Source organism: Muscardinus avellanarius, assembly GCF_963383645.1.
Source record: "Muscardinus avellanarius genome assembly, chromosome: 7".
NCBI lineage: Eukaryota > Metazoa > Chordata > Mammalia > Rodentia > Gliridae > Muscardinus > Muscardinus avellanarius.
In genome coordinates, this window is record NC_137793.1 from 59044555 (window position 1) to 59071740 (window position 27186).

The following is a 27186-nucleotide window of genomic DNA, read 5'->3' on the forward strand; positions in this document are numbered from 1 at the left end:
TCAAAACCACATCTTTTCACAGCAGTGGGGCTCTGGCAGTGAGTTGAGTGGTCTGGGATGTGATGAAATCGTGGCTAATTTCTGGTCCCAACCTGGAATTTAAAACAAATTAATAATTTATTTCAAGACAACTCGCTTGTAAATTTTAACACTCTGTCCTTTCAGCAATTCTGCATAATAACAAAATAAGTTATGGGAGTTAAGGCAAAGGGCTATGTTTAAAATACGGAAAAGTACTTGGGGGTGGAGACAGGAGGGTTGCAGGTTCACAGCCAGTGAGACTCTCAGCAACCTAGCAAGACTCTGTTTCAAACTAAAAACTAAAATAGGGCTGGAGGTGTGGCTCAGTCAAACAGTTTTTCTTTGGTTCAGTCTCCAATTTAGGGCCTATTATTGAATTATGTTGAAATGTAAGCAAGATAAATGCATCTCATAAATGTAAGCAGAAGCAGATTTATGCATCACATAAATCTGCAAATTTTTTTTGTGTCGTGTATGTGTTTGTGTGGTATTGGGGATTGAACCCAGGGACATTTTACCTCCAGGCCACACCTCCAGCCTATTTTATTTTGAAAAAGAGTCTCTTTGAGTTTCCGAGAGTCTTGCTAAATTGCTGAAACTGGCCTCAAACCTGTGATCCTCCTGTTTCAACTTCCTATGTACTGGTATTACAGGCATGCACCACAAATTTTCTTTCTTTTCTTTCTTTCTTTCTTTCTTTCTTTCTTTCTTTCTTTCTTTTTTTTTTTTTTTTTTTGTGTGTGTGTGTGACTGTAACCAAAAGTACCTGACAAGAGCAACTTTGAGGAGGAAAGGTTTATTTGAAGCTCATGGTTTCAGAATTCAGTCCACGGTGGGCTGGCTCCAAAGCAGGAACATTAGCAATCATGGTTCAGGGCATGGAGGGAGAGGAAAAGCCACTCTTACTCAGGGTGGCCAGGAAACAGGGAGAGCGAGAAGGTGCCAGGGACAGACACAGTCTCCAGGGCCACATCCCTAGTGACCTGCCTCCTCCACCCATGCCCCACCTGTCTTTACCATGCAGTAAATCCATTTAAATTATTAACCCATCAATGGATTAATCCACAGATGAGATTAGAGCCCTGATCCAATTACTTCACAACTCTTTAACATTTTTTACTTGCCAATACATGAGCGTTACTGGGAGACATTCTATATTCAAATCCTAACACATGTCATCTGACTTTTAGACTATAAACTCCCTGTGGCTGAGGGCATCACCTGGACTTCCTGTGTACTTAGTGGAAGGCAAGGTGCATAATAGGTGGTGAATAGTCAGCTGCTCTGATAAACATTCATTTGGTTTCACAGTTTTGGAAATAATTAGGAACTATCTTCTAAAACAAGCAAGGGAAGCAAGTGTGGTGCACATGCCTGTTGTCCTACTGCTTAGGCGGCTGAGACAGAAGGATCACAAGTTCAAGGCAAGCCTCAGCAACCTAGCAAGACCCTGTTTCAAAATAAGAAATAAAAAGCGCTGGGGATATAGCTCAGAGGTGGAACATCCCTGAGTTCAAGCCCCAGTGACACCAGAAATAAATGGAGAATAAGCAAAAAGTCCTCTCATCAGTGTGCTTAGCTTGGGTCTTGTGTGTGGCATGGGGACTTGAGGAAGCGTGCTCAAATTGGAGCCTATTTCATAGTGACACATCACAGTTTTGGGTTTTTTTTTTGTGTGTGTGGTACTGAGGGTGGAACTCAGGTGCCTTCTACCTCTGAGCTATACCTGTAGACCTATTTTTATATTTTATTTGGAAACAGGATCTCACTAAGTTGCTGATAGCCTCACTAAGCTGCTGAGGCTGGCCATGAACCTGCAATCTTCCTGTCTCAGCCTCCCAAGTACTGGATTACAAGCATGAATCACCAGGCCTGGCTTGTCACACCATGTTTTTATGTCTCTCCCCCACCCTTTTTTCTCTTAGTACTGAGTATTGAACCCAGGGAAATTCTCTCTCTGATCTACACTCCCAGCTCGTTTATTTTTACTTTCAAACGGGATCTTGCTAAGTTGCTGAGGCTGGCTTCGAACCTGCGATCCTCCTGTCTTAGCCTCCTAAGTGCTGGAATGACTGGTATTTGCCACCATGCCTAGGCCCTTCATTTTGATCTCTGGGGGCTCAGATGCAGGGAGCTGGGGAAGAGAGAGGGTGGATCTTGGGCACCTCTATAATTTCTTTCTGCACCCAGACCCAGGTACCTATCCTGACTCCAACTGGATTGGAAACATGCTCCAGGGAGTCCAGGAGAGAAGCTGCTCTGTGGCCCAGACAAGATGAGGCTCAGACAGTCACAAGCCATGGAACTGACTCACCTCTCCGGTAAAATGGCAGAGAATAGTCTTGTTGGTATGTGGTTTCTTTGTACCAGGATTCGACTGGCTTCGAATGTCTTCGGAAACATATATAGTGAATAAGCATTTGCTGGTCTAACTGAGGCTGATACGGAGCTGTTCTGGGAGCAATTGCCAGGTCTAAGAGCGGTCTGCATGGAGAGAGAGAGAGTTTGCTGAGCGCTCACCAGAAGGAAAGTGGCTGTGCCCTATCAGCTAGATATGGGCAAGGTGACTCAAGGCTCACAAGAGCTGGTGAGCAGTTGGCACAGAGGCTCCAGGCTCCAGGGTACCCTTTTGTGTCCCTTTTTTTCCTGACCCTGGGTCACCGACAGCTGACTGCAGCCACCTGGCCACCAGCCGTGTGTTCTGTGCGCCAGACGGCCCCATTCCCTGATAAGTCGGGTCCCTCCCCCACGTGATCTCAGCAGCAGGAACAGGAGCCAGAACCCCGGAAGCCAGAAATGGAGATATTGCAAGAATCCAGGTGCCTCGAGACTCCAAACATCGGGAGACTATAGATGTCATGAGATAATCAGCATGCCTATAAAACATCGGTGCCTCCAATCCACCACGTGACTCAGCCGGCCTATCAGGACTATGCACAACTCTCCAGACGTGTGGTGTGGCCCATCGGCCCCTTCCCCCACGGCCAGCTGACTCTCTGGAGGGGCCAGGTCCGAATAGAACAGCAGTCTCTGATAACCCGGTTGGTGTTTTTACCTCCCTCCTAAACTCCCTAATTCTAACATGCCCCTTGTAATTTCTCTATAAATCTTTGGAGCAGCAGCTTATTTTATATCAACTATTTTATTAAGCAATACTCAGAGAAGGAATTAAAATTGCCCAAGATTAAACATTTCATAAATTGCTCAAACTGCTGCGTGTGTGTATGTGTGTGTGTTACTGGAGATTGAACTCAGGGGCATTCTACCTTTGGACTACATTCCCAGCCCTATTTTATTTTTATTTTGAAACAAAGTCTTATTAGGTTGAGGAGAGTCTCACTACTAGATGAGGCTGTCCTCGGACTTTGATCCTCCTATCTCAGCCTCCCAAGTACTGCAATTATAGGCTTGTACCACCACACCTAGCAAACTGCTGTTTTTAACTACTGTAATTTCTAGTGTTCCTAAATCAGAAAATAAGGTCAAAGTACTTCTGATTTTTTCCTCTTTCCCTTTCTTTCTCTTTCTCTTTCTCTCTCCCTCCCTCCCTCCCTCCTCTCTCTCTCTCTCTCTCTCTCTCTCTCTCTCTCTCTCTCTCTCTCTCTCTCTCTCTCTCTGAAACCACACACCTTAAAGGGCAGAAACTATTTAGGCCAAGTTTGTAAATTTGAGAAAAAAACTGAATCTCAATAAATTTAAGTTTAAAAGTCTACACTCAAGGCATTTTAAAATTTCCTTTGATTGTTTAATAAAATTCTGTACTCATAACTGATTATAAAAATGATACATACTTATTAAAGAAAATTATTTAAAAATAAAATGCTAAGCCTGGCAGGTGGCATGGTGGCACCTACCTTTAATGCTAGGATTTGGGAGGCTGAGACTGGAGGATCGGGGTTCCCAGACAGCCTCAGCTACTTAGTGAGGCCCTCTGCAACTCAGTGAGACCCTGTTTCAAAATAAAGAATAAAAAATAGGGCTGGGGGTGTAGCTCAGAGGTTGAATGCCCCTGCATTCCATTCTTAGTACTGCAAAACCAGAAATAAAACCAAACAAACAAACCCCCCCCCCAAAACAAAGAGGGCTAGGTATGTGGCTTGGGGTAGAGTGACCCTGGGTTCAATCTCTAGAACCACAATAAAATAAAAAAGAAAGCTGAATTTCCTCATGCTGAAAATAAAATCTTCATTCTGAGTATACACACTGTTACGGTTTGGGGGTGGGGGGTGTTCCCAGGGACTCTTTTAGGCTCCTGGAAACTGTTCCCATAGCTGTGGCTTCTTGTTCTGAACTAGGAGTAGATATAACTCTAGTCCAAACTCTTGCTGAAAACGTAAATGAGTTTATTATTACAAAGATAGAAATATAGGAGACAATTTATAGCCCTATTCTATCCCAGGATAGTATAGGGGGATGGCTCTCATGGTAGGCAGTCCCTCTACCCACTTGGCAGTCCCTCTAATTCCCCAATCAATTAAATCGACATTAACAAAACGAACACAAGACAACAAACAAGACAAACATGGAATGATTACCAAATGTAGGAATGGGGCTTGGTTCCTACTTGGGACCCACTTCAGCAGTTTTCGAGGCCCACTAGGCAGCCTCAGAATCTGCTAGGCAGTCCCCAACTGGGCAGACCGACGTCTCGGCTGCCCCAAAGGGGCCAGAGTCACTGGGTGCGTCCACCCTATCTGGCACCCATCCCCTGGCCGGCCACCAAAACCAAACTCACCGAGCGCTCCTCTGCGAATGCTCATCAGCAACAAAAAAAGTGGGCTAGGACTAAAAAAAAATTTGTAACCGCTGATCGGACCCCGTTCCCGGGCAAGGGATCCGACCACTCAGTTAGGACAGGATCTCGCTGGGGCCTCCAAATGTTGTAACCTAGTGAGCGAGAATAACTGTTCATAACCAATTATTAGTCCGTCAAGCCACACTTTATTACAGGTTCGAACCTGAACCCAAGCGCATGTGTCTCCACATCAGCGGCAAGGGCCAAGATTGCCCTTTGTGGAGAATTTTTATACAGTTGTACAACATTTTGCAAGTCATCATTGATGATGCTTTTTGAATGTACAGCTTCCATCCAATAAGGTAACTTGTACAGACCGTTTTAAGATAGTAGGGTAGGGGTAGGGGGTATCTTATCTACTATTTTGTTGCAAACATTTACAACTCTATACATTAACACAGCTACACAAAGCACACAGATGTTCTGGAAGATAACAGGGTCACTTGAGAGAGGGTCTCTAAGGTATGCCTTGGGTTGGGCAGATGCTCTCAGGTAGGGCAGATGCCCTTAGCTTTTCCAGGAATTCTCCTGTAAGCCTTTTCCTGCTTAGATGCCTGCCTGCGACTTATAATTATTACACACAATATTGATCTTACTAATGATTATAACAAATTTTGTATTAGCAAAACTTAAAACTTAAACTAAGCCTTAATACCTAACTTAAAACAAAACACTTAAAGCAAAGCACAACAGTTCCCAGACAGCCTCAGCTACTTAGTGAGGCCCTTTGCAACTCAGTGAGACCTGCTTCAAAATAAAGAATAAAAAATAGGGTGGGGGGTGTAGCTCAGAGGTTGAATGCCCCTGTGAGGAGATAGAAAGGAAATAGGCAGCTAGGGAAAAGGCCTCAGTAGAAAAAAAGCTAATTTCCTGAGTTTACTGAGGGGTAACAAATACCTGAAATTCCAAAGGCTCAGAGATAAGAAGGCCAGAGCTTCACAAAGCCATCTGTTTACTAATCAACAAATCCACGAGCAAGTCTGGCACTGCTGAAAGGAGACCCTTCAAAGGACTTGCAAATACCCTATGCAAATCCTAAGAGCTGCTTCCCAGAATTCCCAAAAGTTACCCTAACCAAAAGAGGACTCACAAGTGGTGGACAATGACCCTTGGGGATCAGCAGTTGGGGCTTTCCCTTTCGGGACCCCCTCCCCTTTTGGGGATCTGTTCTCTCTCTCTCACAGATCGTGTTGGCCCTGAGAGAAGGCAGAGTGCATCTGAGGGCATGTGGCTCAGGTGACTCGAGTAGTGACCTGAAGGCCTCTGCTGGGCATCAAGGCTGACCAGGCCCCTAGGGGTGACCTGCACCTCTTTTCTGTCAGATCGTGTGGACTCTGTGAGAAAGTAGTTTGCAACTGACGGGCACTTGGCTCTGGCGACACTTGGGTAGTGACCCTGAAGGCAGCTACTGGACCCCGGAGTTCCGACCGCCCCTTTGGGGTGTTCGGCCACTTTTCTCTATGCCCTTCTGGCAGATCGCGTGGACTCCAGAAGAAAGCAGCCTGCACCTGAAGGCAATTCGGCTTGGGCTACTCTCAAGTGTTGTCCTGAAGGCAGCTGCTGGACCCAGAGTTCCAGCCCCTTTGGGGGTGTTCAGCCACCCTTGCCCCATTCCCTGCTGCTTCCAATAAACCTTTTACTCCCCTTCCTGAGGTCTGCGGGTGTCACTCTTCGTGTCATTCTTCGCTCACTGTAGACAAGAACCCGGTAAGGAAACTTCAAGTTTCTTCTTAGGGAACTCCGTTTTATCTCGAGGAAACGCCGGGTTTCCTCGCACAAAACCCCTGTTTCACCTGTGTTCCATCCCTAGTACTGCAAAAACAGAAACAAAAACAAACAAACAAAACCCCCCAAAAACAAAGAGGGCTAGGTATGTAGCTTGGAGGTAGAGTGCCCCTGGGTTCAATCTCCAGAACCACAATAAAATAAAAATTATTAATGAAAAAGAAAGCTGAATTTCCTCATGCTGAAAATAAAATCTTCATTCTGAGTATACACACTGTTACGGTTTGGCGGGGTGTGTGTGTGTGTGTGTGTGTGTGTGTGTGTGTTCCCAGGGACTCTTTTAGGCTCCTGGAAACTGTTCCCATAGCTGTGGCTTCTTGTTCTGAACTAGGAGTAGATATAACTCTAGTCCAAACTCTTGCTGAAAACGTAAATGAGTTTATTATTACAAAGATAGAAATATAGGAGACAGTTTATAGCCCTATTCTATCCCAGGATTATATGGGGGGGGTGGTGGCCCCAAACAAAGTCACCTCACCGCAAGGCTTCTGGACCCGGAGCACTGTATACCAATAATCTTCTGACTCAAGTCTATCTGCCCTTTCTCAGGGCAGGTCTTCTGTTCTAGGTTTCTTTGTTAGGACTGGAATGATTCACAAGGTCAGGGGCCACATGGTATCTGCTTACCTTTTACAAAGGTCCGTCCCCTCCACCCACACTCCTGGGGAACTCTTAGCTTTTGCTAGTTGCCACTTATTATGTAAATCTGTATTTAGAATGTGGAGCTCTGAACCCTCTATCCACTTGCTAATTACTTTTAGTGAAGGTACATTGCATTATAACAGCTACCTGAGTGCAGGCAGTAACCAGGCCCTACTGCTTTTCTTTTTTACCTTTTGAACTCCATTTTTGATAAACCAATTTTATATATATATATTAGTACCAAAACTTCTTTTTCGAATATTTTTAGGCCACTTCCTAATACTGGTACACACACCACAAAAAATTGAAACTAACATATTCTCTGGCTAAGAAGAGCCTAGCTAAATCTATATATGTATATCTTCAGTTTGATTTCTGTAAACTGTAACCACTTTTGTAGGACCAGCAAATATCAATCTAGTTGTTTCTTCTCAGTTTGCTTTGTATTAAATTTATTTTCTTTCTCCATTTACCCTTCTCTTCCTTTCTTTTTTCTTTTTTTCTTTCTTTCTTTCTTTCTCCCTCTCTTCTTTCTTCTTTCTTTCTTTCTTTCTTTCTTTCTTTCTTTCTTTCTTTCTTTCTTTCTTTCTTTCTTTCTTTCTTTCTTTCTTTCTTTCTTTCCTTTTCCTGTTGAACCCAGGGGCATTTGAATATAGCTTCTACTGCCAAGCTACATTCCCAGCCCTATTTTTATTATTTTGAAACAGTCTCACTAAGTTGCTGAGGCTACATTCCCAGCCCTATTTTCTGTACCAGTATTGGGAATGGCCTAGGAAGATTTGAGAAAGCTATGATTATTAATATTTCAAAAATTGGGTGAGGGGCAAATCTGTGCAAGGACTTGGTTTCTGGCTAAAAGCAGGCAACTATTCCAATGTAAATTAACATAGCTAAAAGTAATTAACAAGTCAATAGGAGAGCAGAACTAGGCCTTTCTATATCTAAAGACAGATCTACATGATAAGCCAGCTAAGATGGTAGGAAGGGTCGACCTTCATGAAAGGAGACACTTTGCCACACCTTGCTGGGGGAGGTACCTTACAGGGTTAAGGGGAGGTACCTTACAGGGATGTTCACTACGTCAGAATTAAGCAAACAAGATGGAGGTTATGGGTATAAAAATTCAGGTCCATGTGCTTTATCTGCGGAGTGGTGAGTTGGCCCAGGCCACCCTCCCCCCTCATGCCATTTTGGCATGGGGCTGTAACTATTTTCTGTAGTTCTATTTTCTGTATTTCTATCTTTTTAATAAACTTCTTTAAATCTTCAGCAACTGTCCAAGCTATGCATATTTATTCTTAGCTTAGGACAAGAACCCGCGGTTTTTCTGTTTCTGGTCGTTTGGGGTTTTGTTATGGGTTGGGGGAAAGTGTGTCCGGGACCCTCACAGAGGTTCCCAGGGAACAGTTTCCTCACAACCATATTCTCCCCAAACCGTAACATTTTCTATTTTGAAACAGGGTCTCACTAAGTTGTGAAGGGTCTCACTAACTAGCTGAGGCTGTCCACGAACCATGATCCTCCTATCTCAGTCTCCAATGCTGGAATTATAATTGTGTGCCACCATGCCTACCTGCCTGCTTTTCTTTCTTTCTTTCTTTCTTTCTTTCTTTCTTTCTTTCTTTCTTTCTTTCTTTCTTTCTTCTTTCTTTCTTTCTTTCTTTCTTTCTTTCTTTCTTTCTTTCTTTCCTTTCCTTTCCTTTTCTTTCCTTTCTTTGTTATTAGGGATTGAAACCAAGGGCATTCTACCTCCCAGCTATATTCTCAGTCTTTTTTATTTATTTATTTTTAATTTTGAGACTGCATCTCACTAATTTGCTGAGGCTGGCCTCAAACCTGCATTCCTCCTATCTCAGCCTCCCAAGCACTGGGATTACAGATGTTACAGACGTGCATGATACCAGTTCATCTGCCTATTTCTTTTTTCTTTTCTTTTCTTTTTTTTTTTTTTTTGTGGGTCTGGGGATGGAACCCAGGGGCATTCGACCTCCAAGCTACACCCCCTGCCCTATTTTTTTTATTCTTTATTTTGAAACAGGGTCTCACTGAGTTGCAAGGGGCCTCACTAAGTAACTGAGGCTTTCCATGAACCGCGATCCTCTGGGCTCAGCCTCCCAAATGCTGGGATTACAAGCGTGTGCCACCACGCCCGGGTCCCTGCCCTATTTTTTATTATTTATTATGAAACAGAGTCTCACTAAATTGCGGAGGGCCTCATTAAGTATCTGAGACTGTGCACGAATTTCCCACCTCTGGGCTCAGCCTCCCGAATGCTGGGATTACAAGTGTGCACCACCAATGCCTGGCTCATTGCCTATTTCTTAGGTAGGCAGGTAGACAATTCTGGCCAGCCAGAATCCAGGTAAATTTCTGGTTTGGTTGCTAATAACACTAATAACCTCAGCATATTAAAAAGAAAAAATTGAGCTGGGCGTGATAGTGCACACTTATAATCCCAGTACTTAGGAGGCTGAGCTAGGAGGAATGGGGGTTCAAGGCCAGCCTCAGCTACTTAGTGAGGCACTCTGTAACTTAGACTCTGCTTCAAAAATAAAGAATTAAAATAGGGCTGGGGGTGGGGGGTGTAGCTCAAAGGTAGAGCGCTCCTGGGTTCCATCCCAGACCCGCAAAAAAAAAAATTTTTTTTAATTGTTGGGTCAGAGTGGTTGGACCCATGCTTAGCAGGCACGAAGCCCTGGGCTTGATCCCCAGCACACATACACAGAAAATAAAAATAAAAACAACCATGCTCCCAACATGTTGAGTAGTTTTCTATCCATTAAGTAATACTAATACCATTGTTGTTACCATTATTGTCATTATTATCACTATCAAGGGTGTGTAGCCCTCTGAGCACAATGGCACACACCCCAAATCCCAGCACTCAGGAGGCTGAGGCAAGAGGACCACATGTTTGAGACTAGCCTCAGCAACTTATCAAGACCCTGTTTCAAAATTAAAAATAAAAAGGGCCAGGAAAACATTCAGAGGTGGAATAGCCCTGGGTTCAATCCCCAGCACAACAAAAAAAAAAGAGAAAGAGAAAGAAAAGAAAAGATTGTGTACCTATCCCCCTTTTGTTGTGGTTTTGGGAGAGTATGGTTGTGGGAAAACGGTTCCTGGGGACCCCTGTTAGGGTCCCAGACACAATTTCCCTCAAACCACAACATAACCCCAAATGACCAAAAACAGAAAAAAAAAAAAAACAAAAACCCCCCGCGGGTTCTTGTCCTAAGCTAAGGATAAATATACATAGCTTGGACAGTTGCTGAAGATTTAAAGAAGTTTATTAGAAAGATAGAAATACAGAAAATAGAAATACAGAAAATAGATAGAAATACAGAAAAATAGAAATACAGAAAATAGAGTGGCATGGAGGGGTGACTCGAATGAATACACCAAAAGGATCACACGTGGACTAGACCTTTTTATACCCATGACCTCCATCTTGTTCACATAATTATGATGTAGTGAACATCCCTGTAAGGCACCTCCCCTTATCCTGTAAGGTACCTCCCCCAGCAAGGTGTGGCAAGGTGTCTCCTTTCATGAAGGTCGACCCTCCTACCATCTTAGCTAGTTTATCTAATCATGTAGATCTGTCTTTAGACAGAGAAAGGCCTAGTTCTCCTCTCCTATTGACTTGTTAATTACTTTTAACTATGTTAATTTACATTGGAATAGTTGCCTGCTTTTAGCCAGAAACCAAGTCCTTGCACAGATTTGCCCCTCACCCAATTTTTGAAATATTAATAATCATAGTTTTCTCAAATCTTCCTAGGCCATTCCCAATACTGGTATACCTTTTTCCATGTCTTTCTAGGTTTGGTGAACAACCTTAATTATCTCAAGCATTTGTTATAGTAATAGAAAACTGACTAAAACAAGTGGTGTCAGGGATGACCAGACTCGAGGGTCATGGTGCTCAGATCTATGATTTGAAATACATCTTATTTTACAGTGAATTATTTTCCTTTTATTTTATAGTTACCACAGTGTATCACTTGATATACTGTCTCACCTGGGTGTTCTCTTCACATTAGAATAAAAATGGAGCCTTGCCAGCTGCCCTGGGTAGTAGCCTAGGAGGTCCTTTCCTTGGCGGGTGATGAATTTACTAGTGGAGAGAATAAGGGGGTAAGAAAAAAGCAACTACTATCATTAGTTTTTTAAAGAAGAGTACTAGCTATTTTATGATAGAAATATATTTGGATGTTGTCCCCTGTCCCTGGCAACTATAACCTGTGGAATTTCCCCATAGTATCTTTGATACAATGAGCCCCTTTCCACCATACCTGAGTTTATATACTTGCAGGTCTCTTTTTCTCCACCACAGCCTATAGCACTTGTAATAAAATGCCATTTATTCTCAGGATTCATGAGGAAATATTAATATGTCAGGTATTAGTTTCAAAATATTAGGAGAAAATGTAGATGGCAATGTGGTTCCAGCTTTACTGGTGCACATTTGTAAACCCAGAACTTGAGAGGCAGAGACAGGAGGATTTCAGGTTTGAGGCCAGCCTCAGCAACCTAGCAAGACCCTTAGCGATTTAGCAAGACTCTATTTAAAAAAAAAAAAAAAAGTCTGGGAGTATAGAGCGCCCCTGGATTCAATCCCAAGTACCACCACCAACAAAAACAACAACAAAAGGAGATCATGGAACGCTAGCCCCTTCCTTCTCCTTCTCCCTTCCAGGCCATTCGCTCCCTACCATTGCTACCGGGCACACTCACCAGAGGCCCAAAGCAATAGGTCAGCCCAGTGTTGCCCTGGATCCTCCAAAGCCATGATCCAAAATTTCTCTCTTTATCAATTAATTGTCTCACTAGGCGTGGTGGCGCACGCTTGTAATCCCTGTGCTTGGGAGGCAGAGACAGGAGGATCAAGCAGGTTCGAAGCCAGCCTCGGTGGCTTAAGAGACCCTGTTTCCAAATAAAAATATAAAAAATAGGTCTGAGAGTGTAGCCCAGAGGTAGAAGGGCTTCCAGGAACCCAAATACCACCAAAAATAAATAAAAAAATAAATGAATAAATAAAAATAAAAAATAATAAAAAAATTAAAAAATAAATTAATTGTCTCAAGTATTTGTTATAGTAATGGAAAACTAATACAAGTGGTGTCAAGGGATGACCAGACTCAAGGATCATGTTGCTCAGATTTATGATTTGAAATACATCTTATTTTTTTGATAAAAATAATTTATTATTTTATTTTATTTTATTTTTATTATTTTAATTTTTTTATTGGTGCACTGTATTTGTACATCATAATGGGATAAAAAAATTACTTTTGTAGACATACATGGATACATCGCCCAGTTAGCCCCTACCTGGTTCCCACCCTGTTCCCTCCCCATTCCTCCTTCCCATGCTTGGCTTAGTGGTTGACATCTAGTATTATAGCAATTTATCCAAAATTAACAATGATAATCTCACATAACCATTTCATTTGTCTGATACCAAGCTTTTGATGATTTAAAGATAACATTTCAATATTTCTTTTTGCTTTCTTTCTTACCAGAGAATATGTTTTTAGGTGAAACTATCATACATTTATTTATTTATTTTTCAGAAAAAAATCTATCCTAATATGAAATATGGACTCTAGATACCCAAAATGATCTCGAAAAAGAACAAAGCTAGAAGATGTATATTTTCTGATTTCAAACCATATAAAGGTACAATAATTGAAACAGTGTAGTACTGTTATAAAGACATATATAAACCATTGGAGTTAAATAAAAGCCTAGATAAATTCTTCCATATATTGTCAAGTTATTTTTGACAAGGTTTCCATGAACATTTGGTGGAGGAAATAATAATCTTTTAACTAAATATTGTTGAAAAATAATAATTACATGAAGAAGAATAAAATTGGACCCTTACCTAACACCATATACAAATATGAACTCAAAATAGATAAAAGACCTAAATATAAATCTTAAGACTATAAACTTTTAGAAGAAAATCTGGGTCATAAAACCTCCCAACATTGAAATTGGCAGTGATTTCTTGGATATAATTTCAATGGCACAGGCAACAGAAGGGTAAACAAACTCCCTAAAAAATTAAAAAAATTGTATATCCAAAGACAATGTAAACAGAGTTAAAAGTTACTGATAGAATGGGATAAAATATTTCCAAATGCTATATCTGAAGGTATATTCCAGCTAGAAATCCTAAAAATTAACAACAATAAAAGCAAACAATACAATTTAGAGATAGGTATAAGACTAACATAAATAATGAATCTCCACAGATAAACAATCTTAGTTGTCTGTTGGATGGAAAATCTTGTTTCTCTGGTTCTGGTGTGTGTTACCTATTTCTTCTTTGTAGTTAGTCACTTTGAGTATTTTCTCTAGCGCTGGTTTTGAAGACATAAATTCCTTCAGTTTCTGTTTGTCATGGAAGCTTCTTATTTCCCCATCTAATTTGATAGAAAGTTTTGCTGGGTAGGAAATTTTTGGCTGGAAGTTGTTTTCTTTCAGAGTTTGGAATATGTTACTCCCAGCCCTTCTGGCTCTCATGACTTGGTTTGGGAAGTCTGGAGTGATTCTAATTGGTTTGCCTCTGAATGTCACTTGGCCCTTTGTTTTTGTTGCCTTTAAGATTCTCTGCTTGGCTTCCACATTGGTCATTTTGACAATTATGTGGCATGGGAATCCTCTTCTCCGATCCTATCTAAAGGGAGTTCTATAAGTTTCCTGAACCTGTGTATTGACCTCTTGCTCTATGTTTGGAAAATTTTCTATTACTTCCTTGAAGAGATTGCTGATCCCTTTGGTATCACCTTCTTTCCCCTCCTCTATTCCAATTAATCTTAGGTTAGCTCTCTTAAAATGGGCCCATATTTCTTCAATGTCAGATTCCTGCTGTCGGATTTCTTTTTCTAAGTTAGAAACTATGCGTTCATTTTTGGAGTGATCAGCTTCTAAGAGCGACATTCTATTCTCCATGTGGTCTAATCAGTTGTTTGTACTTTGAATTGAGGCCTTTACTTCATTAATTGCATCCTTTATCTCTTTTTGGCTCTCTCTGAATTCTTTTCAAAACACCTCTATTATTTCTACAGTTATTTTCCTGATTTGATCTTCTAGAAATCTCTGAATTTTTGTGTTATCAGGTTCTGATGTTGTGGGGTTGTGGGCATTCATTGCTCCATTGTTATTCCTCTTTCCCATGATTTCAGAAGTTTGCCTTCTCTGGGTTCTTCCCTTGGGTCACTACGACTTCACTTAAGCTGCTCTGGATCTCGAGTCTGTGGTATCTCAGACCCCACTACTCCTTTACTGGGTTGTATCGCAGAGTCTCAGACCCAGGGAGTCAATTGAGGCTGCTTTACACCATGGGGGGTGCCAGGTTGGGCGTTCTCCTATGGTGTGATAACTCTGCCACTGCCATTCCCCCAGTGGGTCAAGTCCCTGGGAGTACAGTACTGGGATTTCTCCTCTAGGGGCCACAATTTGACTCACTGTTGTTGAGTGCACAGATGGAGCTGTCGTGGACTTGGTGAATTTGCTGCTGCTGCCGCTGGTGGCCATATGGTGCCGCTGCCACGCCTTCGGCCATGAGGCTGGCGTATTTCTTTTCTGTCTTTGAGCTCCGTTCTGAGTCCTTGCACGGTGTGCTGAGCCCAGCCCCTGGGAGCTTTAGATGCTCCCTGCGCTGAAAAATCTGCCGAATTCCGCCCAGCTGTTCCACAGCTGCTCACCTCGGCTCGCTGTCCGCCACTCCTCTCTGGAGCCTGGTGGGCTGTTGAGTGTGTTCATCTGGGGCCGTCCGGTGAATCCATCTTATTTTACAATGAATTATTTTTCTTTTGTTTTATAGTTAGAACAATATATATCAATATTGCAACTTCGGTGTAATTGCATCAAAAGCTAAACTTGTGTCTTCTGCTATTCAACAGAATATTGGCTATCTGGTGAATGTGTCAATTTCTTGTGAGTTTGGATGCATATTATTAATAGATTTTATTATATTATTTTACAGATTTTATATCAAAATGGTAGTAGAGACATTGCAAACTGTCATATTAAATAAAGAGTACGCGTGTGTAAAAGTGGGGAAATCACTGATATAGGGAATCTGACATTTTAAAGAAGATTAATGACATGATATTGAAAAATCTTTCTTGATGGCAATGTAGAAAAGACAACAACTAGAAATAAAGTGTAGGAAGCAAGAGTAGTCCTCCAGAAAGGGCACTGCAGAGCTCTGGTGGTGTGAGGCAGCAGAGATGGAGATGATACATTTGTATTATTGGCAAATGTAGAGAGTAAATATTACATGCTACTACCACAGGAATTATAATTGATGCAGGCATGGTGGTACATGCTTTTAATCCCAGTACTTGGATGGCTGAGACAGGAGGATCACAGGTTCATGGCCAGCTACTTACCGAGGCCTCTGCAACTTAGACACTGCTTCAAAATAAATACCAAAAGTTAGGGCTGGGGGTGTAGTTCAGAGGTAGAAGCCCCTGGATTCAATCCTTAGTAACACACACACACACACACACACACACACACACACACACACACATACAGACACGTACACACACACACATATACACATCATTGAAACAATGCTTTTTTTGTGTGTGGGTCTGGGGTTGGAACTCAGAGGCATTTGACCTCCAAGCTACACTCCCTGTCCTATTTTTTATTCTTTATTTTTGAAACAGGATCTCACTAAGTTGCGGAGGGCCTCACTAAGTAGCTGAGGCTCTTTGCAAACCGTGATCCTTCAGTCTCAGCCTCCCAAATGTTGGGATTACAAGTGTGCGCCACCATGTCTGGCTTGCAATAATATTTTAATGGGAGGGGAGTATTAGATATTAGGATTGAACCAGGGGCATTCTACCTCTGAACTACATTCTCTGCCATTTTTATATTTTCTTTCTTTTAGGGAGGGCATCTGGGGATAGAACCCAGGGGCATTTGACCTCTGAGCTACATCCCCTGCCCTTTTTTTAATTCTTTATTTTGAAATAGTGTCTCACTAAGTTGCAGAGGGCCTCACTAACCACAATCCTCCAGTCTCAACCTCCCAAATGCTGGGATTACAAGCATGTGCCACCATGCCTGGCTCCCTTTTTATATTTTCTTTTGAAACAGAGTCTCACTAAGTTGTTGAGGCTGGCCTGGAACCTGCAATTCTCTTGTCTTAGCTTCCTAGGTAGATGTAAGGATTACAGTTAGGCACCATCACACTCAGCTTCAAAATTCTCTTTTATAAGCCGGGCGTGGTGGTACACACTTGTAATCCCCGTGCTTGAGAGCTGGAGACAGGAGGATTGCGCAGGTTTGAAGCCAGCCTTGCTGGCTTAAGAGATCCTGTTTCCAAATAAAATATAAAATAGGTCTGGGAGTGTAACCTGGAGATAGAAGAGTTTCATTCCCAGTACCACCAAAAGAAAAAAAAATCTCTTTATATGTTGAGTTTGTGACCTGAACACGGGCTTGTGGGATAACAAGGAGGGTGAGTATCTAGGGTTTGGGCATAGGATGGGGAGGGGACTCTAGGTGAGGGCAAGTTCAAAAGCCAAGTCTTATACAGAACTGGGTTGACCATGTACTATGCAGAATGTATTGGTCCGCTTTTTGTTACTGTAACAAATGCCTGAGATAAGTAAACTTAAAAAGAGGAAGGATTTATTTTGTCTTGTAATTTCAGAGGGTTAGTCTATCTATGCTCAATGGCTTCATTATTTTGTGTTTTGTTTTGTTTTGTGTTACTGGGGATTGAACCCAGGGTTGTTCTACCTCTGAACTTCATCCCCAGCTCTTTTTTATTTTGAAACAGGGTCTCACTGAGTTGTTGAGGGTCTCACTAAGTGGCTGAGACTGGTCTCCAATCTGTGATCCTTCCATCTTGCCTAGCGACCCCATTGTTTTTGAGGTGAGTCAGTGCATCACGGTAGGGTGTGAAGCTATGCTTCTCACCTTGTATGGCTGGAAGTGAAGAGAAGAGGAGGGCTGGAGTTTCAAAGTCCCCTTCAAGGCCACACCTCCAGTGACCTCACTTCCTCCCACTAGGGCCCACACCCTAAAGTCCCACCACCTCCCAGTATGGTCAAGGGCCTTCACTACACGGGCCTCTGGGACCATTCAAGATCCAAGCCACAGTGGGGGCCAGAGTGGACCTGGCTGTCAGTGTTGAACAAGGCACTTCTGTCTCCATCTGTACAACAGGATGTTGGGAGCTCTGACTCAGAAAAACCAAGAGTTTTTCTGTCTGGGCCTGCCCAGCAGCTGGAATAATATGACTAGGCTTGGAACAGTAAATAACGGCAGGGGATTAAGTCGTAAGAGGAGAGAAGGAAATTGGCACAGAAGAAGGGAACAAATGACATGTCTGAATGCCTGGGCGTGGGAGGCATGGTTTTCTTAGATCCATCCAGTTTCCGAAGCACCACCTTGGAAGGCATTCCCTAGGTCCCTGCTGGAATTTGTATGTGCAGGAGGCTGTGCGTTTTTTTTTTTTGTTGTTTTTTTTGTTTTGGGTACTTGGGATTGAACCCAGGGGCATTCTATGTCCAAGGTATACTCCCAGTCCTTCGTTTATTTAATTTTTATTTTGAAACAGGGTCTTGCTAAGTTGCTGAGGACCTCGCTAAGCTGCTGAGGTCAGCCTTACACCTGTAATTCTCCTGTCTTGGTCTCCCAGTACTGGGATTGCAAGCATGTGCCACCACACCTGGCTAGGACTCTAGGTTCCTCACTGGCATGTGCCCACTAAGTACAAGTGGGTGAGCTCCCGTCCTGCCCCTCACAAGCCCTTCCCCATCACCAAGGAACACTCTTGTCGTAGTCCCTTTGAGGTAGGGCAGAGGGCTTGGGAACAGGAAGAACTAAAGTGGCCATCTGCATCCCCTTTCTCTGAGGTTGGGAAGGGGAGCAGGGAGGTGAGAGACTGGTGGGCACCTGCAGAGAATCATCCAAATTAAGGATTGAAACTGCAAAAGTCACTGATCCCCAAATTCTGACCAGTCCTAAAAGAACAGATAGAAAACCTCAAGGTTTAAAAGCCCATTCTCCAAGGGTTTCAAGGTCTCTCTCTTTCCAGGGCCCCATCTTTTTTGGGGGGTGCGTGTGAGCTGCTTTGTCCTTTATCTTTCCCTCACTTAAAATAAACTTTCATATTTCTATACCTTTCGCTAGTTCTTGGATTTCACTTGTTGAGATCCACAGGAAATGAACCCTAATAAGAGGACACACCCCCATGTCACCTTGGCAGTGGCTTTGACAGGTTTGGGAGGAGTGCAGAGAGAGACAGGTGAAGTGTTCCAGGAGGTAGCCGATGAAGGGAGGGCAGAGCAGAGAGCTTTGGAGGTGACAGTGTGACACCTTTGCCTGTGACTCTTTGGTAAGTTTCCAGTGCTCCTCCATCTCAAACCTGACAGTTCTCAGTTCAGATATTTTCATTTTCTATTCCTGAAAGAGGATTTTTACACCCTCAGGGGAGGCGCCTAGCCTGGCCAGAGGCTTATGGGATATGGCCTTCTCTTTGGAGGTTGGGTATGATGGGTGCCTGAACTTACGAACCTGGCTACTGCTGTGCTCAAACCATATCAGTGGGCTCAGCTTTTCAATTTTATTTAATTTTAATTTTGGTCCAGGCGAATGAACCCCAGCCTTTTATTTATTTTTGATTTTGAATCAGGGTCTCCTTAAGTTGCTGAGGGTCTTGTTAAGTTGCCATGGCTCACTCGCTTCTTTTTCTTTTCTTTCTTTCTTTCTTTCTTTCTTTCTTTCTTTCTTTCTTTCTTTCTTTCTTTCTTTCTTTCGCAGTACTGGGAATGGAACCCATGGCCATTATACCTCTGAGCAACACCCCCAGCCCTATTTTTTTATTCTTTATTTTGAAACAGGGTCTCATTGAGTTGCAAAGGACCTCACTAAGAAGCTGAGGCTGTCCGCAAACTGTCTCAGCCTCCCAAATGCTGGGATTACAAGCGTGCACCACTGTACCCAGCTGCCATGGCTCTTCCTGAACCTATGATCCTCCCGTCTCAGCCTCCCAAGTACTGGGATTCCAGGTATGTACCCATGCACAGCTTGACTCAACCTTTCAAGACTCCTGAATTAGCTGTAGAAGGTGCTTTTCTTCTCGGGTGGGAACAGGCAGCCCAGCTGTGTTTGATTCCATTATGCATTATTTACAAGCCCCCTGACAGCTTGGCTCTTTGGGGTTGATGAGAGCACACCTGGTCCCTGGTAGGGTGACTGTAACTGGAGCAGGATCCAGGATTGTCTGCAGACCAAGTTCAGCCTGCACAGGCTGGGAGGGGCTGTTCACCCCTCCAGAGTCTGGATCATGCCTATCCGAGGTGGCCGTGTCTGTCCTTGGTCACACTTGAGCTCTTTGTGACACCTGAGCTATACCTATGCTTTCCAGAGCCCTTTATAGAGATGTTCTCATGTAATCCTCACAGGTATCTTCCATGGTGAATATTAATAACTTCGTTTTATATGAGTAAAGACAGGATCAGAGAAGGTAACTGAACTTTCTACATATGGCCCTCGTAAAGGCCAGAGCATGAAAATATCCAGGTCCTCAAAGTCCGTGCCTCGTCCTGAGTCCCATGTGTGGATGACAATTTTTTTCCCATGGAATAGCTCAGCCCTATTTCTGTATCAACCCTGCCTCTCATACTTGTGGTTAGACAGCAAGTAGCAAAAGAATAGAAAAAGCAATAAAGACATGGTGATGTCAGCCAAACGTCGCCTCCGATTCAGTACAAAGTCAGTCCTGATGTGTCCACAGTGTGCTGGGTGCTGGGGACACAGTGATAACAGGGTCTTCCTGCTGCAGTCCCTCCACTGGCAAAGAAAATCATATTCAGGGGACAAGCTAATCTTAGGCATTTGGTGGTGCTATAATAAACTGGGAATCAGGTGCTCGTGAGAATTAGTAATTTAACTAAGGAATCAAACTAACATCCAGGAGATGGGATGAAATGCAGACTTGGGAGTCCACCTGTCTGTCCTGACCTCTCCCCAACTCTGCTGGCTCCATGGTGTCCCCTCAAGGACTGGGGGAACCTCCATTTTCTTTATACTGAAATGGGAATGGCAGCCATTAGCAACTACCTGGGACCAACAAGACACCTGTACGTGGTGACTGAAATCTCCCATCTGTTAGGTGTTGCTGTCCTTCCGGCAGGCGAGCTGACCCTGCAGCTGCCTCTACATCTTTCTGCCCCAATTCATTCATTTATTCATTATTGCCAGGGATAGAATCCAGGGCCTCATGCATGCTGAGTACATACTGTACCTCTGAGCTACATCCCCAGCCCCATTGTGTTTTGAAATCCACTTGGGTCTGAGCGACTCTGTGTCTTTTATCTTCCACACCACACTGAACTGTCTATACCAGGATGGGTTCAAGTGGCCCCAGGAGCAGGCTGTGTGCCATAGCAGTGTCGCAGCCAGCCCCGGCCCAAGGGACGGTCCCCTAGTCTGTGGCTTGGAAGCTCATTGACACTTGTATCTAATATAATTTTTTTTACAGTACTTGAAATGGAACCCAGAGGCAATTCTATCTCCGAATGACACCCGCAGCCCAATTTTTATTCTTTATTTTGAAACAGGGTCTTGCTCAGTTGCAGAGGGCCTCACTAAGTAGCTGAGGCTGGCTGCAAACCTACAATCCTCCTGTTTCAGCCTCCCAAGTACTGAGATTACAAGCATGTGCCACCACGCCCAGCTAATATAATTCTTTTGATGAGACTTTTCTGTGAGACATTTAATAGTTCCTTTTATTAGGTACTTTATTAGGTACTTGTTAGAAATTTATTAGGTACTTGTTAGAAAATTCAGTTTCCTCTAATATAGCACTCAGGTGAGACAATTAAGAGTGAATGGAAAACATGTGTGATATGGCAGAAGGGAAAGGGTCAAAATTCTGTCAGTCATTAGGAAGCCAAACCACAAATAAAGGACAGAATCATTTTGGTGAGTGTGTGCGTGTGTATTGCTGGGGCGTGAACCAAGAGGTATTCTATTTCTGAGCTACACCCCAACCCTTTTTATTATTTATTTATTTGTGGTACTGGGGATGGAACCCAGGGGCATTCTACCTCCAAGCTACATCCCCAGCCCTATTTTTTTATTCTTTATTTTGAAACAGGGTCTCGCTCAGTTGCAGAGGGCCTCACTAAGTAGCTGAGGCTGGTTGCAAATTGCAACCCTTCTGTCTCAGCCTCCTGAATGCTGGGATTACAAGCATGCGCCACTATGTATGGCTTATTTTTTTATACTGAAACAGTGTTTTGCTACATTGCTGAGGCTGGTCTCAAACTTGTAATCTTCCTGTCTCAGACTCCTAAGAACTGGGATTACAGGTGCATGGCGCCATGTCTGGCTCAGGAAATAATAGTTTTTAATATTATTCACTTTAGTTTATTGTGTATTGGGGGTTACCATGCATGCCACCTGCTAAGTAGAGGTTGTGATAGGCAGTTGTAGAGAAAGGCAAGCAAGCCCCACACCACCAGGGGTGGAGGGGCTAGCCTGGAGATTCAGCAAACTGCCATGACTGTAAAAACAGATGGTGGAGCCAGATCAGTGGGTTCAAGTCCCATCTCTGAAGAGTACTAGCTGTGGGTTCATGGGGCAATCCCCACATGGCACCTTGGGGAGAAGTCACAGTTGGAAAGATTAAGTGAGATTATATGCACTCATAATAATGCTTAGCATGCAGTAAGAGCTGTATACATTTTAACTATTATCATCCTAGTGTTAAGACAGGTAGGAAATAAAATCATTGGGCATGGTAAGAATGGCAATAAAGAAAATAAAAAAGGGATATGAGGTAAGGAATAACAGAAGTGTAGAGATAGGTAGAAGGAGAAGCCCTTTTCTAGCCAGGGTAGCCAAGGAATGGCTGTCTGGCCAGCTGGGAAAAGAGCTGAGGCACATCAAGGAGTGGGGACAGAGTTGTTTGGGTCAGCAGTCTCACTGCTATGACTCAAAATACCTGATGACCACAATTTAGAGGAAGGAAGATTTATTTGCTCATAGTCCTGGAGGTTTCAGATGTTCAGTCTGAGCCGGGCATGGTGGTGCATGCTTGTAATCCCCATGTTTGGGAGGCTGAGACAGGAGGATCGCACAGGTTTGAAGCCAGCCTCAGCTACTTAGTTTGGCTCTCAGCAACTTAGTGAGATCCTGTTTCCAAATAAAGTATAAAAAAATGCCTGGGAGTATAGCCCAGAGGTAGAAAAGCTCCTGAGTTCCACCCCCAGCACCACACACACACAAAAAATACTGATGTTCAGTCTGTATTAGGCCGGGTAAAGTCTGGAGCTTAGGGCATGATAGAGAGCAAGCGATGGAGGGTGAGGGACATGTATAGTCTCCAGCACTCATCCCTAGTGACCTACCTCCTCCAGCCACACAATGAATTTAAATTATTAATCCATCAATGGACATATCCACTGATGGAATTAGAACCTTGTGATTCAATTATTTCATCTCTGGACATTGTAAATATGTGAGGTCTTCCAGGGATCATTTCATATCCAAGCTACAACAAGGGTGATCCAGGTTGAAGGAAGAGCCTACTCAAAAGCCCTGAGAGATTGAAAGAGCACGGTCTGTGGAAGGAACTGAAGGAAAGGGGCTGGCGCAAAGAGAAGGTTGGAGGAGTAGTTACTGAAGAAGCTTGGAGGCCTTAGCAATGAGTTCAGATTTTGTGATAAATGCAACTGGTTGAAGAGTTTCATGTACATTTCATGAAGCTTATTGTGGATAAGAGTGTTGGAGGGAAAGAGTGGGATTATTACAATGAGCAGAGAGGTGATGGTGATATGGACCATATGGTGGCAGTGAGCTTGTCACAAGCTGCTGTGGTTTGGCTGCAGAATGTTCTCCAAAGGCCCATGTGTTAGAGGCTTGGCTTCCAGTTGGGTTGGTCAGCTTTTCCTTGCTTTGACAAATATCTGAGAGGAACAATTTAGAAGAGGAAAGGTTTATTTGGCCCATGGTTTGAAGTTTCAGTCCATGGTTGGTTGGCTCCAAGGCAGAAATATCTCATGGCAACTGGGAAGGAGAGAGAGAGAGAGAGAGAGAGAGAGAGAGAGAGAGAGAGAGAGAGAGCGAGCAGCTGGGGACAAGAAATATCCATGACATGTCCCTACTGACCTACTTCCTCCAATCAGGCCCCACCTCCTAGAGTTTTCACCACTTCCCGCTAATGTCATCAAATTATGAACCCATCACTGGTTTGACCTTTAATGAGGTCACAGCCCTCATGACCCAACTGCTTCCCAAAGCCTCATCTCTGACACTGCTGCACTGAGGACCAAGCCTTCAACACAGGAGCCTCTGGGGACACTCCACATCTACACCAAAGCACCAGTGCCACTGGGAGAGGGTGGAACATTAAGGAGCTTGGCCTGTTTGGAGGGAGTTAGGTCACTGGGGATGTACTCTTGAAGGTAATATTGAGCCCCAGCCTCTCCCTCCCTCTCACTCACTCTTATTTCCTGGACACCTTGGGGTAAATGACTCCCTCTGCCACCTGCTCCTGCCATGATCCATTGAGCTGCCACAGGTCCAAAGCAAGAGGGCTAAATGACCATGGACTGAAACCTCTGAGACTCTGAGCCAAAATAAACCTTCTTCCTCATTAATTGTTCATCTCAGGTATTTTGTCACAGTGACACAAATCATTCTGATGAGAGATCTGTCCTGGATATGGAGTTGATCCTACCTGTTGAGGGACAAGATAGCAGATGCCTATCCAGTGAGCACTGCAGGTGGGCTGCGGGTGCAGGCCCAGTGCTGTGCAGAGAGAGAGGTAGAGCAGTTGTAGCATGTCTCTCCTCCTGTGGCTGACGACAAGCACAGGGGAGCTGATTCTGCCTGGTGGGCCCCAGAGCTTGCTGTGCTCTGCTCCATCCAAATCCTCAGGTTCCAGTGGGGGGTGGGGTGGGGGTGGGGTCCTGGCTCAGGCCAGATCCAAGGACTGAACAATTTCTACTGAGCAACAGGCAGCTGGAGTCAACAAAGATTTGTTTCCCAGGAGATGAGACCAAGTTAAAAGGGCCCCACATTACTTAAAACTATCTCACACAAGCACAGAAAGACCAAGGACTGGTGGGGGAGGAGCCACCAGTGAGACACTGGGATCAATTCTGATTCCACTCTCCCCATGTGTCCTCCTCAGCTAGGTTTCAGGGATGGGCAGGCAGGTGCTGTGCTTTCTCTGAAAATAGGATTTGTATGAAATCCTTCATGTGTGTGTGCGCGTGTGTGATGGTTTGGGATGTAGAGTGGAAAAGCTCATGCAGAAATGTTCAGACATGAAGTAATTAAGTCCTGAAGGCTCAGACCTCATCAGTGGGTAGATCCACTGATGGGTCAATGGCCTTACTGGGTGGAAAGGTGTTGCTGGAGAAGGTGGGTCATCGGGGGTGAGGCCCTGGGGACCATACAAGTCCATGGGCCCCTCTCTCTGCTCTCGCTCTCTCTCCTGCTTCCAGCCTCCATGATGTGAGAGCAGTGTCCCTCCATGTACCCTGCTACCATTTATGCTTCTGAGACCACTCTGTGGACTGAACCTCTGGAACCTTGAGCCCGATGGACCTTTCCTCCTCTAAGTTGTTCTTGTCGGGTGTTTTGGTCACAGCGTGGGAAGCTGACTAAAGCAAGCTATCATCCAAAATTTGGGCTAGGACCCTCACAGTACTTGTTAAAGTCTTTCCCAGCAGAAACCAACATCCTTCTGATCTTCTGACCTTAGAGGTCTGGTTGGATTCTGTAATGAATGTGGGCTTCTTTTTTTGATAACTTCCCTGAGGCTCTTCTGGCAGCAGTTGCCTCTTGGTTATGGAGCAGCCCAGGCGCATGTCTGCCATGCCTCAGCTCTGGGAAGCTCAGCACCTGCTAGGTCATTACCTGGGTGGAATCACTGGGTGACGGTCAACAAACTCTCGTAGTCGGATGGCGGTCATGATGGATGGGGAAATCTGAAAAAAAAAATAGACAAATGAAATTTCATATTGCTAATTTATACACACTTCAAGGTATTGCTGTGGTTAGGAGATGTGTTCAATGCTACCTGGAAGCAGTGGACACTTTAGGATGTAGGGCCTGATGGGAGGGGTAGATTACTGGAGGCATGTCCTTGAAGGGGCTGTTGGGACCCTGGGCCTGCCCCACCCTCTCCTCTTTCCTGGCTACCATGAGGCAAACAGACCCCTGCCATGCAATCCTGACATGACGTACTGTGCCACCGAAGGACCAAAGCGACAGGGCCAATTGGATGGATGGAGGCCTCTGAAGTGGCCTCCTTTTCAACTGGGCATGGTAGGGCACACTTGTAATCCCAGTGCTTGGGAGGCTGAGACAGGAGAATCGCGCAGGTTCAAAGCCATCCTTGGCTACTTAGTGAAGCTCTCAGGAACTTAGTGAGACCCTGTTTCCAAATAAAATATAAAATAGGTCTGGGAGTGTAGCCCAGAGGTAGAAACCTCCTGGGTTCCATCCTCAGTACCACACATACAACAACAACAACAACAACAACAACAACAACAACAAAGAAAACAAAATAAAATAAACCTTTTCACTTATTATGTTTATTATATCAGGTATTTTATCACAGTGAAGGAAAGCTGACTGACATAGCTATCTAGTACCACAAAGTCCATCTTGAAAGAAGACTCTCAATAAGAAAATTGACATAGTAGAAAGACTATCCATGGCTTTCTTTAGGGAAGAAAGGCTAATACCTAAACAAAATAAATGAAAAGTATACACCAATAAATATAGATATGCATTTCTTTTAAAAAAATTTTTTTTGTGGTACTGGGGGAGGACCGCAGAGGCTTTCTACCTCCAGGCTATACTCCTAGACCTTTTGTATATTTTATTTGGAAACAGGTCTCACTAAGTTGCTGAAAGCCTCATTAAGTAGCTGAGGCTGGCTTCGAACCTGTGCGATCCTCCTGTCTCAGCCTCCCAAGCGTGGGGATTACAAGCATGTGCCACCACACCCGGTTCAGATATGCATTTCTTTAAAAACATAAGGTACTGCCCAGGCATGGTGTACATACCTGTAATCCCTGTACCTGGGAGGCTAAGACAGGAGGATCACAGGCTCAAGGACAGCATCAGTGATACAGTGAGACATTCTTTCAAAATAAACAATTTTTTTTAAATTTTATTTATTTATTTATTTTTATTTTTATTTATTTTTATTTATTTTTATTTTTTATTGGTGCACTGAATTCATACATCATAGTGGGATACAAACTTTTGTAGACATACATGCACACATCACCCAGTCAGCCCCCACCCGATCCCCACCCCATTCTCTCCCCATCCCTCCTTCCCATGCTTAGCTTAGTGGTTAACAGTATTATAGCAATTTATCCAAAATTAAAAATGATAATCTCACATAACAGTTTCATTTGTCTGATACCAGCTTTTGATGACTTAAAGATAACATTTCAATATTTCTTTTTGCTTTCTTTCTTACCAGAGAATATTTTTTTTAGGTGAAACTATCATATATTTATATATTTATTTTTCAGAAAAAATCTATCCTAATATGGAATATGGATTCTAGATACCCAAAACGATCTTGAAAAAGAACAAAGCTAGCAGATATATATTTTCTGATTTCAAACCATATAAAGCGACAATAATTGAAACAGTGTAGTACTATTCTAAAGGCAGATATATAAACCATTGGAGTTAAATACAAGCCTAGAGCTAAATTCTTCCATATATTGTCAAGTTATTTTTGACAAGGTTTCCACGAACATTTGGTGGTGGGAATAATAATCTTTTAACTAAATATTGTTGAAAAATAATAATTACATGGAAAAGAATAAAATTGGACCCTTACCTAATCCCATATACAAGTATTAACTCAAAATAGATAAAAGACCTAAATATAAATCTTAAGACTATAAACTTTT

General features: G+C 43.4%; 1 protein-coding gene across 1 annotated transcript; it reads right to left on the minus strand.

Moving 5' to 3' along the window:
* Positions 1 to 25215, minus strand: SPMIP3 (sperm microtubule inner protein 3; the record flags this gene model as incomplete). Its single annotated transcript, XM_080698939.1, has 4 exons — positions 1 to 92; positions 2336 to 2505; positions 11265 to 11360; positions 25160 to 25215. 4 exons carry the CDS (start codon positions 25213 to 25215, stop codon positions 1 to 3), a joined length of 414 nt encoding a protein of 137 aa, XP_080555065.1.
* Positions 25216 to 27186: the final 1971 nt, after the last annotated feature.